The 13,708-nt window shown below is 39.5% G+C and overlaps 1 protein-coding gene across 8 annotated transcripts in view; it reads left to right on the plus strand.

Moving 5' to 3' along the window:
• The window catches only part of prdm16 (PR domain containing 16), a 173,015-nt gene that overhangs the window by 60,166 nt on the left and 99,141 nt on the right, over positions 1–13,708 (plus strand). For all 8 annotated transcript variants that reach the window (XM_042003683.1, XM_042003687.1, XM_042003684.1 and 5 more), the window contains exon 2: positions 2,409–2,866. In XM_042003683.1, coding sequence (XP_041859617.1) covers positions 2,409–2,866 — 458 coding nt within the window. The remainder of the gene's footprint in view (positions 1–2,408; positions 2,867–13,708) is intronic.

Consider the following 13,708-nt stretch of genomic DNA (forward strand, 5'->3'; position numbering starts at 1 on the left):
GCCATTTTTAAAATGTCATGTTGAAGCTTCAGTTAAAGCCTGGGCAGAAACAACAGGCTCGCCAGCAGGCGAGATGAAGGTTAGGAGAGGGAGAGAGCTTGATTGGAACCACTCATGTAATTTTGGGCCTAGTTAGCGTGCTGATTGCAGGGCGCCTGTGTTTAGATAGTAAAACTCTAGTAGTACTGGGAACTGTCTCTAGCTGAAACAAGACCACATAGATATACTCAAACAAGCAAACAAATATGCATAGACTAGCACTGATTGCCATTCTTATGGTGATTTCATTGTTATTTCAAGGTAAGGCTCTTCTATAAAGCATATGCTTGTTTTCAGTAAATTATAAGTATGCCTGCTTTTAGGACTGGTCGATATATCGATATACTCGATGTATCCTGAGGTATTTTACATGGGATATTTAAATGTATGTTGCGAACATCGAGTATAAACTATCACAGCAGCATTAAGCGACTACAAAGGTTTTTCTTCGTAGCGTTCTGTACTGGTCGGAGTGTAGCTCATCGTACATGGCACAGCACGACTCACAGCAGACTGTCAGCTCACTTCCCCGCCCATCCAGAAAACTTTCCTGCGCACATGCGAGTTGTTGTTTCAGGAGAGACAAGAAAAAGCACGGAGACAAAGAATTTGCAGCAAGTTATGTAGCTAGTTTACGAGCGTTAAGAGATAAATGTGATACCTTCATTTTAGGCAGTAATTCGTCTCAGAAATTACAACAATGACAAGGAGACTGATTGTTTAGCTGTGTGTGTTTCCTGATAGATATTATGTTCTTAGTACACCGGAGCAGGAAACTCCTCCAGCTGCTCTTTGGAGCAGAGCAGATATTTCTGTCTGATTTACAGGTGGTTGATGCGACTATTTCTAACGTGCACTCTGTCTGCTAGTGGGATGTAGCTCACCTGTGTGTGCACGTGGTGTGAAGCGACATGAGGCGACATAATTACATGTCAATATGAGAATAAGATAAAAAAGATCAGGCTGTTTATTTTTTATAATAAAAGGAAAAAAATATATAAACCTGTTCTAGAGAAAAAGGAACCCTGGATTACTTCTGGTGCAAAATAGAAAAAACCCAAATAACAAAATAATATTTGAATATAAAATAATTGAATAAAAAAATTATCTAAGATATTGAGTATTTATAGAAAATAAAATGAACTTGAACTTGGTTGGCGGGGGTTGATCTTGGGGAGGTCCCTGGTTGAAAATAAAAAGTTTGTTGAAAGTGAACAATCACAATGAAGATAAATTTAGAAGAGTTCACTTCACAAATCCTACTGGTGTCCTTTTATGCATGATAATGATGAATTAATCATTTACACAGTATTTTAGAAGAAATTAAAAAAATCTATCTATATAAATATATATATTATATATAAGGCAATATACACTACTGTTCAAAAGTTTAGGGTCACTTTGCCATGGGAGTCAATAGGGAAGTGACCCCCAAACTTATATATATATATATATATATATATATATATATATATATATATATATATATATATATATATATATATATATATTAGGATGTTAGTTATAGGTCATATCATCCAGCCCTGCCTACTTTTGTTTAATGAAAAATTAGCTTTTTAGAAAAATATAACATTGAACTAAATTATGTGATTTTACAGTTTTAAAATGAAACATTTGAGCATTAACATTCAAAAGAGGTAATGGGAGGGCTTATATTGTGCCAGATGTCACATATCACTCATCTAAATGCATTTGCATGTGCACGTTTACAAACTTTCACTGTCCACAGCAATTTCCTTAATGACACTCCAAGAAAATGTGAATGAAACATAAAGCCAAATATTAAGTAGATTCACATACTAACAGTTCATCACTCTTTTCACTCACATTGAGATGGTGGAATCCTGGTGTGCAGGCACAATCATGTTGTCAATTCTTGGCTGTGATAATAATAATGGGTGACGAGGCTAACCAGGTCAGTGATAGGCAGAGCTGTTATTTTGCGAAATAACTCCTAGCAGGACATGACGACCATGATAAATCTCAGAACTTTTCCCATCAAGGTCTTGGCTGAACTTATGCTTCTTCTCTTTGCATGTCTGGATGTTTTCTTCAAAATTAGTGAAGGGAACATTTTGTTGCTGAAGTCAATGAGATGACTAATCTTTGAGTAGACCTCTACATTTTCTCATTGCCCAGTGTGGTTTTCTAGCAGTTTAGAGGTTTGGCAATTGAAGTTTATTTTGTACTTTGTCAGGGAATCATTGGATGTGTCTTGTTGAGGCTATGTTTATGACCAACAGCATTTCTGCCTCTGTTTTGTAGCTTAAGTGTTTCTATTCCCATCTAAAATGTTAAAATCCATCCACCTATGGTGATTATCATCTCTTTGTCTCTTTGTCTCTTAGATGACAGTGAGCCAGTGGACAGCATGTATGACACAGAGGCCAACCTCCCGGGTTTAGCAGCTGGCAGCGGAGGTAGTGCTGACAGCCCAGAAGACGACGCAGAAGACAGTATCATCAACATGTCCCCTTTGCCCTCACCGACTCCTTCCCATCCAAACAACAACCATCACCACCTGCTGCATCCTCACATCTACACCTCCCACCACCTCCATAACAATAGCAGCAGCAGCAATGACCAGGACTTCACCACACCTAAGGAAGGCTCACCCTATGAAGCGCCTGTCTACATTCCTGATGACATTCCCATTCCCAGTGAACTGGAGCTGCGGGAGTCCTCTGTGCCAGGTGCTGGCCTAGGGGTATGGGCTAAAACCCGCATTTGTGCTGGTGAGAGGTTTGGTCTGCACAACGCAAAGCATCATGGGGCCACAGGCAAAGACATCTCCTTCGGATGGGAGGTAGGAGCCACCCTAGATTGTGTATCATTTAGTGCTTATTTCACTGTCAATTTAATTATTACTGCCCATCACCTTTGCCTATTCACATATGCTGTGCCGAATACAAAGTAAAACATGAATTGAAGCTGCACTGAAGAGAATAACAGAATGTAAAAGCATCTCTTCATTCCCATTTTCAGCCATCACTATTGATGCTCACCGGCATATATCTCATCATCAGCATAGATCCTCATACCATTTGCATCCCCTTTATTATTTGACCTCATCTTTGATCCCTGCACATGCAGACACTCACACACTCAGATACACACAGAACACACTTATCCAATGTAGCACAGCGATGTCAGATGGAAAAATATGGCTGATTAGTGGAGGTATCAGCTTTTCTGGACGTCGTTCTGAAGCGAGCGCACTCATTTGGTCACGCCATCTGATATAGAAATGGAAGCATGGCCCAGTGCTGTGGTGGCATATTGAACTATTAATTTTCATTTCAACATGACATTGGAGGATATTGAAGTTGCTTCAGTAAGCTCATTAGGGAGAAAAAAGTGACTCCTGGTCTCTGTCTTTCTCTGTCTCTATCTCTCTTTCTTATAGGTCTAATCAGAGATGACATGTTCTGGCCTGCTTTTGATTTCTCTGACTTCTTGACTGGGACAGGTCATTCACATAGTCTTAGATTACTTTGTGTGTAGTGGGGAATTAAGACTTGGACATTGTTTTGTTTATGTGCACAGTTGCAGAATTTTGTATATAAGTGAATGCACTTACTGCAGATGCAGCCCTTGAATGATTTAAAGAAATACAAATAAAAAAATGGAGCAATTTTGTCTAAATATAAATAAGCTAAATGTTTTGATGTATCACAGTAAAAATGCACTGCAGTAAATTGAGGAAAAACACAGATTTCTGTTAGCTCAAATGTCAGTTCCCTCCTGATATAGGACTGTGAAATCAGCAAACCTCTAAAGAAAGTGCTGCTGCAAGGGTTTAAGTAATTTACAGTTGTATTAGCATTATATTTTCAAAATATGCAGCTCAAATATGGTTAATGAATTCCTCACTGACAGGCTTTTCAAGAAATCTCATCGGGTTCTCATCATATTCCCAGTCAAAAGAACTTTTTTTCACTGCATTGTTTCCCGCCAGTTGCAGCAACATGGAGACAATTAAAACACAGAGGCACATGGTATGTCGTGTCCTGCCAGGTGCAACATTTTCTCTTTTAAAGTATACATTATGACTGGCCATTTGGGGTGCAGAGGGCTTCTCTCCCAAAGCTACACTCTTCCAATAGCTCTGATGTTTTCTCTGTTTTCCTCCTTTTTTTTCTTTTCTCCCCAGACATGAGATTAATGCATATTAATTGTCTAAATTTGAGTTTTTTTGCTTGTAAGAAAAGTCCACCTTCAGCCCAAAAAAGATACATCCACACAGTCACTCAAGCCAGTTGGATTTTAAAAATACAGTTTCCTGAACAGTGTTCCAATGGAGTTAGCTTTAGGTCACCCTTTCCTATGTAGGTAACATCTTTGGTCTTAGCATCCCAAGCTATTAGTATGGAAGAATTGATCCATGCTTTCCTTTATCCCATCCTGAATGAGCATTGGAGGACTGAATAAGGCTCAGATTCTATTTTTTTTTTAAGATATCCTGTCTGCTTTGGGGCTGGAAACCTTCAGAGACTCTTCTCTCCTAGACTCTTATCACCAATAGTCATAACAGTCAGCCTGTTGATAGTCATCAACAGACTCCCTTAAGAGTCCCCATACACCCCTTTTCTTCCACCCTTTCACCATCAGCCCCTCTACTCATCTACTGCCCCTGGTCTTAAACAAATAGACAGATGAGGGAGCGACAGACATTTGGCCCAAAAAGAAAAATGTTAAAGTGAGCACACAACGAGGATTAATGAGGATGAAAAGAGGATGCAAAACTCACACATTTCCTACATCAGGCTCTCAGGAGAAATTCAGTGGATACGTGAAAGAGGTGAAATGGATACATTTCACCTCCTTCCAAAACAGAGGATTGTATTATGAGAGATAATAAGTGCAGTCATCTGAAATCTTTGTGGTGTTAATATGATTATATCTTACAAAAGACCTCATACTTAACAACTCAGCCCTTCTGGGTGGAATTGAATTAAGAGCTGAAATTGGTTATCATAATGATTAGCTTATTGCCACTTTGTTTCATGTCATAAAAAACTATTTTATATTATCAGTGTTAGATGGAAACCTCGATTTTTTTTCTGCCTTTTCAATCACTGAATGCATCATTTTGACTTTCTGTCACTAGATTATCTTCTGTCACAGTTGACTTTATGATGAATAAAGTAGTGGGTGTGAGCCTCAAAAAATTGCAAATTGAAGTTACAGTGTTTTCACCCATCAGCAAGGACATGTGCCATCTATAGTTAAACACTTGGTCCTAAACATTCAACTACATTAACTAAAAGTTCTACCAATAAACCTAAAAAGCTCAATAATCCGTTTGTGAATGCTTTAATGCTTTTTTAGATGTCTTGGTGTAAGTGCAGATTGGTGGAGAGAAACAATGATGCTTTTTTCTCCAAATTGTAGAGAAAAAGCATGAAGGAGCAAAAGCAAGAGAAAGAGGAAGGCAAAGAGGAAGCCGACTATTGTCTGTTCTGGGGCTTTGGGAGCTGGAAGAGGTGTTAACTCAGGCTCATTTTAGCAAGACGGACAGCTCAATCTGAGAGCTGCTGCGCTGCAGGCCATGGCCATTCTCCACTGTCTCAGACACCCTCTTTGGGCCAGGACTGAGTCATCCATTTAAAAACCATTATGCCCCCCTTCCCCCCTTTAGCACAACATGATAGAACGCCAAGGCCCCCAGTCAACCGTGTGTGTGTCTTTGGTTGTGTGTGGAGGACTGCTAACCCCTCAGGATAAGAAGGCCTGAGCAAGCAAAGTGAGGCAAGGCCCACAGAGAGTACAGTGTAGGGATCTAACCATCAGAGTGACTGCTGCTATTATCTGGATGGTAGATTGGCCTGACTTGTCTATAGACAGAGACATGTCACCATACACTGGCTGGAGGTATTGTGCACTTCACTGATTGGCACTCAGTAGACTTACTGATCTAAACTCCTTTGGGTATTCACATGGCAAAATGTGGTAGGAGAAAAAATCAGGACAAGTTACAAAAAACAAAAACAGCATTTTAGGAGAATATGTGAAAATTTTTCCTTAAAGCATTATTAGTACAAAAGATGCAAGAACAAGAGTTTTATTTCACTTTGATTTCGAGGAATAACAAGTCAAATCAAATCTCTATTTGTTTTCTGAGCACTCCTTGAGAAAACAAACAGAATGGCCAAGCCCTGCTGATGCGATTCTAATACTGTTTACACCTTCTCCTTGCCTTGTGACCGCTGGGTGTATCTTTGCACCTCTGAATCATTGCTTTTGAAACTATTCCCACACCTACTGGCTTTTGTCTTGTCTTTGTAACTATTGTCTCTCCGACTTCAGCGTTTCCTTATTGATTAAATTCTTTTAATTCATTTAGGTTGCACATCAGTAATTGGAGCACATTCTGGAGAACTACAGAAGGATGAAATAATTTCCTTGCCAATTTTAGTCAAATTTATTGGCTGTTTCACTTTTGTCTCTTTATGGGCATAGCACAGTACCTTCAAGCTATTGTGTTTCAGGGATCATAATAGATGGAAATTGAACAACTCACTTTGACTTAAAGACATGTATTAATGCAGACCCTTTGAAAAAGGTCATCATAAACACTTCCACACTGAAAAACATGTATCAAAGAGTCCATGTCAGCCCTGCAGTCATGTCTGTCTGTCTGTAGCAGTGGACCTTGGTATGACTTTGTTGCCAGGCAAATCTATTTCTCTCTGTCCCTCATTCTTGGTCTGTTTACTTTTTGTGGGGTGATTTTCCGTATCAGTATCATTCATCCAGCAAAGTGTGGAAAGAGGCGAAAAGAATGCTAGCTCTTCTGTTTGACCAGTTATTGACTTAGTGATAGGTAAAGAAGTCTGGCGGGCACTCTCATGTCGCCAAAGTCCTACGTGACATACCCATCCAGCCATGGCATGATATATCTCCCTCACCCTGTGTTAGGCACTAAATCTCTACTTTGACAGCTCTCTTTTCACACCGATGCCATGCTCCTTTTGTTCCCATCTTAATCACCAAACTAAGCTGAAGTTTTCAAATGTTTGGAAGAAGAACTCCTGGCGCACCCTGACACTTATCTATCCTGACCCACCTCTCACGTCTTAAAGTGTTTGCTTGCCTTTTGTGTTCTGCATGAGGAGGGCGGATGGCCAAGTTCTTATTCTACAAGATATCCTAATAGGCCATTCAAGATGCAGCTTGCAACTCGTCTGATTTGTTTGCTTTTCACAGAAAGGTACTATTTATTTTGATGTTTGACCCTTGAGGTGACTGGTACTGAGTTGATAGGGCAAAATTTCCTGGGCCTGCCAGAAGACAGCAATCACATCGAGTATATGAATCCTGTGGGAAATAGAGAGGGCATGAGAAAACAAAAGACAGAGTCGTTTCCTGCTTCATTTGACTAATGTGTTTTAACGTTCTCTCAGTGGGAGTCACTTTCTGATGTTTCGATCATGAACGAGGCTTTAAATCAGACTATAACACAGGAAGAGTTACTATTATGAAATAATGCCTTCATCAGTTTTTACCATCATCTTTAAACATGTCATATAAACTATTGAGGGCAGTTTTTCATGTAAATGGGCTCATTATCATGTCTTTTAGTAATCAAATCAAGACCATGCTCTGATGAGCTTGGGCTTGAGTTGAGAATACTTCTGCTGAAAGCCACTTGGAAGGAAAAACAGCAGGTCTTTTTAGCTTTACCCCCTCAGATCTAATTGAAATTATATATTACAAATTCTGTTCACATAAACTGTAGTATGAAGAAATAACACGATTATCTTAGCTCCATAACTCTTTACTTATGAGGTAAATTATAAGCTATCCCCAAGGCTTACACTGCCCTATTTGTATAGCAAATACAAATACTTTCATACTTATTTTAAGACATTTTGAGCTAAATAATATTTTGCAAGTTGGAAAGCATGAAAACATGTTTTGATTTTTTTTTTATATGACTGAAAGATTCAATCAGAAAGTGCAGTGATTTAATGATGTTTATCAGACAAGGCTATCAATATTTTATATTAAATTTAGTCTGAAAAGCATAACATATTGTAATTTTGTGTTTTTCTGTGATAAAAAATTCTTTGCAAAAAACAAGTCTAAACTGTGATTCCAAAACATGTACATTTTTTTTTGCACTTAACCCCCATAAACTAGCTATATGAAATTATCAGCAAACATACGGAGTTACTTTGGGACATGTGCGTATAGTTCCACGTCGTAATGAAAGGGATATCAAATCTGCGGTTTCTAATAACAGTATTGACCAACAGTATGCGGTTTTTTGTCATCATTATTTTGACTTTGACAGAAACCCCAAGTTTACACACAGAGCAAAAACACCAGAGAAAGTATAACACCGCAAGGCCCAGGCCTGGGTGCTGTAATATCTTCCATTCCCGTTCATTTTATGTAGGTTTTAAACATGCCATTAGCCAATTTAATCCAATTTTCCCAGCTTTCGGAGCACTCCAGTGGAACAGATTCCATCTAATATTAAACATATGGTTGCCGTTGCCCCTGGAAACACCACAGCTTTGCTGAGTTTTTTTTATTTTTTTTTTATTAACCTGTTAAAGACAAGCCTACTGTGTCCCAGTGCAAACCATTGTCAATTATCGCCAATAAACATTGTACTTGATAACGAGGAAGCAGGGCAGCAAATTGAATGTCGGGTTTGATTAGAATCCTGATGCCTTATCATTTGTTCATAACTCGTTACCAACATCTGTTAATTAGTTAATAAATTAATCTGCATGGCACAAATGAAAGGTGCACAGGCTCCCGAGGAAGCACATGGGGCAAAGTCATCCGTCTTTGAAGGGAGTAGAACTTGACAAATATTGTCCCTGGGATTTGGATTGTTATTCCTTGGTCACTGGTTTCAGACCTCAGCCACTCCAGCCAAGCATTCTCAATGGAACCTCTTGTTTGGCTGAATAACCACCCTCCCCCCCACCCCACAATCTCCTCACGCATCAACACCACAATGCTATCCTTTATTGCATGAGGTTTCCCTTTGCAGACATGCTTTAAACATTAATTTAAAACCCTCACATTGGCCCATCAGTCCTCTGTGGTGAAGCACAGGTAACTCCTGTCTAAACCTCCTCTACTCCTGTATTTCACTGTGCATCTACTGAAACCCATCGTTCATCATTGCCGTGATGAATAGCCCCATCAGCTAGTGCCTCAAGGTAGGAGTCGACAATGATGCTGCTCTTTGGTGCTGCAGTGGAAGATGATGACATGTGTCAGATGAAGTTTTAGCTTGTTTTTAGAATTATGCTCTTCCACCTCCTCCGTTTCTGCACATTTGTAGGCATTTACATGTGAGCACTCATTACAATTTACTTCACTTCCTTTCTCCCACACACACACACACATACGTACACACACACACACACACACACACACACACACACACACACACACACACACACACACACACACACATACACACTTTCTCACTTTAAGTCTCAATCCCTTATGCTGCTTAACATTTCTTTGACTCAAACAAGGGAGGTGGTAAGCTATTAATCAGGTTCCCGTGGCTGTTGTGATTGCCATTTTCCATAATAAGATACACAACATGGCCCAAAAACCTTGGCTGTAGCAATGCTTATTTTCTTTAACTCATTGCAGTTCCCTGTTTAGTACTGTAGACCTCAGTGCAAGAGGGGTGAATGCAGGAGGAAAATGAAGCACACGGCTGTGCCTTTTAATTACTTTTTATTAGGTGTAAAGACTTATGCTTTGGCACAGCGTGTATCTTTGTCAGAGGAAAATGGAATAGACCACAAAAGCCATTCATAAGCATATTACTGGGTCTAGAAGGAGAGGGAGCACCTTTCTAACCATTTTCGACATTCATATCTTTTTTTTAAGAGCTCCACATGAATAAAATATTCATACACTTTAACTTTACATAAACAGATTAGATAAACTACATCATGTAGAGGCATATAAGAGGTATTTTACATGCACATACACCCCTTAGACATATGAGGGACATAAGCAGGTAGGAAAAAGACATTCTCCCATGTTTTTCTTTCCTCTACCAGGTCATTTAGAATAACAAGGTAGAGTGAGAAGCTAAGCACGATGACGACATTAGATCTAAAAACAGTGCTGAATTGTTGAAGTGTCAAACACAGCGTGGCGTCTTTACTTAGGAAAGTCTTCGGAATCGCTTGAGTGATTTTCGCTCATTTTCTCCACCACTGTCACTGTTAGCAAGACCCAGTGTCTTGTTTGCATGAGACAACGAGGTTTTGACAGAGTTGAGATTTGTAGAGTTGTGCTAATGTGTGTGCATCTGTGTGTGTGTATGCATGTTGAGTATGCACATACAGATGCACAAGTCAACGTTTGTATTAATCTTCTCAGGGCAGTGGTCCACCCTTTACATAATCTTAGATCAGATTTCCCCCCAAAAAACAGGATATTACCAGGGGTTTGGTGTAATATCTTAATTTAGTGTGAGAGCTTGTATCAAGATAACAATTTAAATAGAGGCTTCCCAGATATTGTATTTAAAAGATATGATTCTTTACATATATTTATCTGCTTTAATCTAAACACTAGTCGCTGTGACATTATATTTCAATGTTTGTTATGCAGTCATGTGGTTTTTATTCAATTTGAACACATTTGACAGGCCTCTACTAGTATTTATGCCGTTCATAAAAATAAATAAAGAAAACTAAATCAGGAATGGACCATGTAGTAAGACAAATGCACAATAAATAGGTATAGATTTTGCTTTCTTCTTATTATAATCAATAATAAACGTATTATTAGTTTTAATATCCAGAAAGAAAGGATAACCAAAGGATCTAACTTAGTCTGTGCAAATCTTCTTAATGGTCAGGGCATTACACCGCAAGCTTCTCAGTCATTCTGTCTTCGAATAATGTCATATGATTGTGCTCTGTGCCACTCTTTCCAGAGAGGAGGTGAGGTGATATCGGTGCAGCTGGTACGCAGTGTTACCCAGCATGCCAACTTACAAAAAAAGAAGGAAAAAAAAAAAGGAAAAATTAGGAAAGAGTTCTGCTTCAGTGAGACTCTTTGTCTCCAACCATGTGATACAGGAGTTATGTCAAATTAACTGAACAACAGCATCATCATATTGTGGGAGTGTTTGATTGTATATCTGCAGGGAGAAACGACCTTGACTTTTACATGCAGATAAAAGTAATAGACAAGTTATTTGTCATTACAAGAAAATCATGTCATTCAGTAATGCAGCTTTATTATTTATCTACCTATAAACAAATAAATGCTCACCAATAAATACAGTGAACTCAGTTTATCATTAACTCTTCATATTATTCTTTGTTTGCTGTTTTTTTTTATGGAGGCTGAGTGTTTCTGGTGACAAAGCCTGCTCCCCTCTGCTGGCCAAGAGCTCACAATGCTGCAAAGTGCTTTTAACTTTTTGGTATGATGTTGTTACTTTGGGGCAAGAGAGGCAGAAACAGAAATTCTTCTGTTAAAAAAAAAAATACAAGTGTTCTATATAAGAGCACACCAGCAAACACACAAAGCACTCACACAGTTTTTCACATGCACTTTGAAACATGTTGCCTACCAAGCTACTCTTGAGTAGAACAAGTCAGCACTTTTGCAAACCTTCTCTTTCTCCTATAGAGTGGGTGTACCGGGACAAGAGTCAATCCATTACTGGATCCATTTTACTTCCATGCTATCCATTTTCTATATAATCTTTTGGCATAGAGGGCTGATAAAGTTTTTAAAAGATGGCAGCGACAGGTCAGCGAGAGAATTTTCCAGGAAAGATACTAATGTTAAATGAACTTCTTAAAATTGGGTGAAAGCTTTGAGATTAATGATTACACTTTGATTAATGTCGGCAGTGGATGTCTTTTATTGGACTTATTCAGAAGGAAACACATTGATTTGAATGCACTGATAACTTGCGAGCATCAGGGAACTAAAATGTAATGGTGGGCAGATGTAAAGATAAATTGGTTGCTGTGTAGCTGAGTAATACAAATAGGGATTTTTTTCTGTGTGAAGAAATAAATTATGTCAACTAACTAAATTAAGTTAAACTTTTTTTTTAAGTGATTTTCTCTTTCGGTGTTTTTTTAAAAGGACTCTCAACAGTGTTTGACTTTTTTTAAATCAATGTTCAGCTATTTCTTGGAAGCCACCCCCCCATCCCTCCTTTTTCTTTACCTATAATGGTGCTAAAATGCTGTCACATTTTTACCTTTTAGCAGACTGTGGCCTCTTTTCACATCCCAGTGTATTTTTGAGTATTGATCTGTGAAAAATGCTCGACATGATCTTTAATTACACCAAGATCACACACTGAAATCTCTTATTTTGTAAGTCATTAATTTTTCATCCCCCTCTCAACCATATATGGCCTCTTAGTCAATTTCTTCTGTCCTTTCTTTCTTTTTGCTCCATCCTCCTCTTTTCCTGGCCTCAGGGGTCCCAGTGCTTCTAATTCGGCCTTATCAGTGAAGTAATTTAGCTGCCACAGCTTGGGTTTCTGTCGCGCGGCGAGTGGCCCTATTGTCCAGCCCTGCTGTTGCTGAGATAAACCCTTAGATTGAACAAAGTCCGTGCTGACCTTTACAAACTCCCAAATCTTGCTGTGTACACCCTCCAACCGAGATCCTCTCTGCCTCAAGCTCTTTCTTTGGGTGGTGGGGCTTGGGGCCCATCAAATAGGAGGAAGAAGGCGAATGAGTGTGCGCGCGTGCATGCATGTGTTTAAAAGAGTGAGAGTGTGTGGGGTCAGTGTGGATTGAGTGAGCGTGAGATGGACAAGAGAGAGGGATTAAGATGGCTGACTGAGCCTGTCTATATTTCCAATGGCACTTGGCTCTAAGAGGGAGGCAGAGAGGGAAAAAGTGCACTGCAAACAAAGCATTCAAGTATGTATTTTTCTGTCTCCTTCAGACTCCCAGAGGAGGCTTTGGTGAACCACATTCTCTGTTCATCCTGCCTTGAAATGTATAAAAAGAAATATTATTTACTGATGCGAAAGTTAGTGCCAGTACAGTACTTATACGTGCTGGTCATGACCCTTAATTGTACATTGTGAGCTCTTTAGGAGAGGTGTGGCAAATGAACAACTGTAACACTTGACTTACTTCCATTGTTATTTATCATGTCCCCCATTCCTAGACAGGAAGCCCAAGACGAGTTGTTGGGGTCTTTGCTTTGACTCACTGTGAAACAACTAAATTCGAAAAGTTGAAGCAAAGTGCCTTTTTTTGGGGGGGGGGTTCAATGCTGTGACAGAGAGGTTTGAAGCACAATGCAGCAGAAGTACCCTCTCTATTGTGAACCACTGTCATCCCTCAGAAGCCACTCGACTTGCCCTCCACATTGCAAATCCTCTCTGCTCTCTATACCAGCTGTCTGTCAGTCACGCATGCAACCTCATCAAAAGGTCTTCAAGTTGGGGACCGAGGGAGAGTGTGAAGGGAGCAGGGTCGTGAAGGAGCATGGCTGTTGTGGTAGCATACCGGGGGTCTGCCGTGTACAGAGACTGGACCGTTGGGGCAGGTGTGCGGTGTAGTGTTTTTGATGGAGAATTGGAGACAATCTGTACAACCCCCCCCGAGTCCAATGTGCATCCCAGTCTATCCGTTCATCCATCCCTCTTCGTTTC

This window comes from Melanotaenia boesemani, chromosome 13, assembly GCF_017639745.1.
Source record: "Melanotaenia boesemani isolate fMelBoe1 chromosome 13, fMelBoe1.pri, whole genome shotgun sequence".
In the NCBI taxonomy this organism is placed as follows: Eukaryota; Metazoa; Chordata; class Actinopteri; order Atheriniformes; family Melanotaeniidae; genus Melanotaenia; species Melanotaenia boesemani.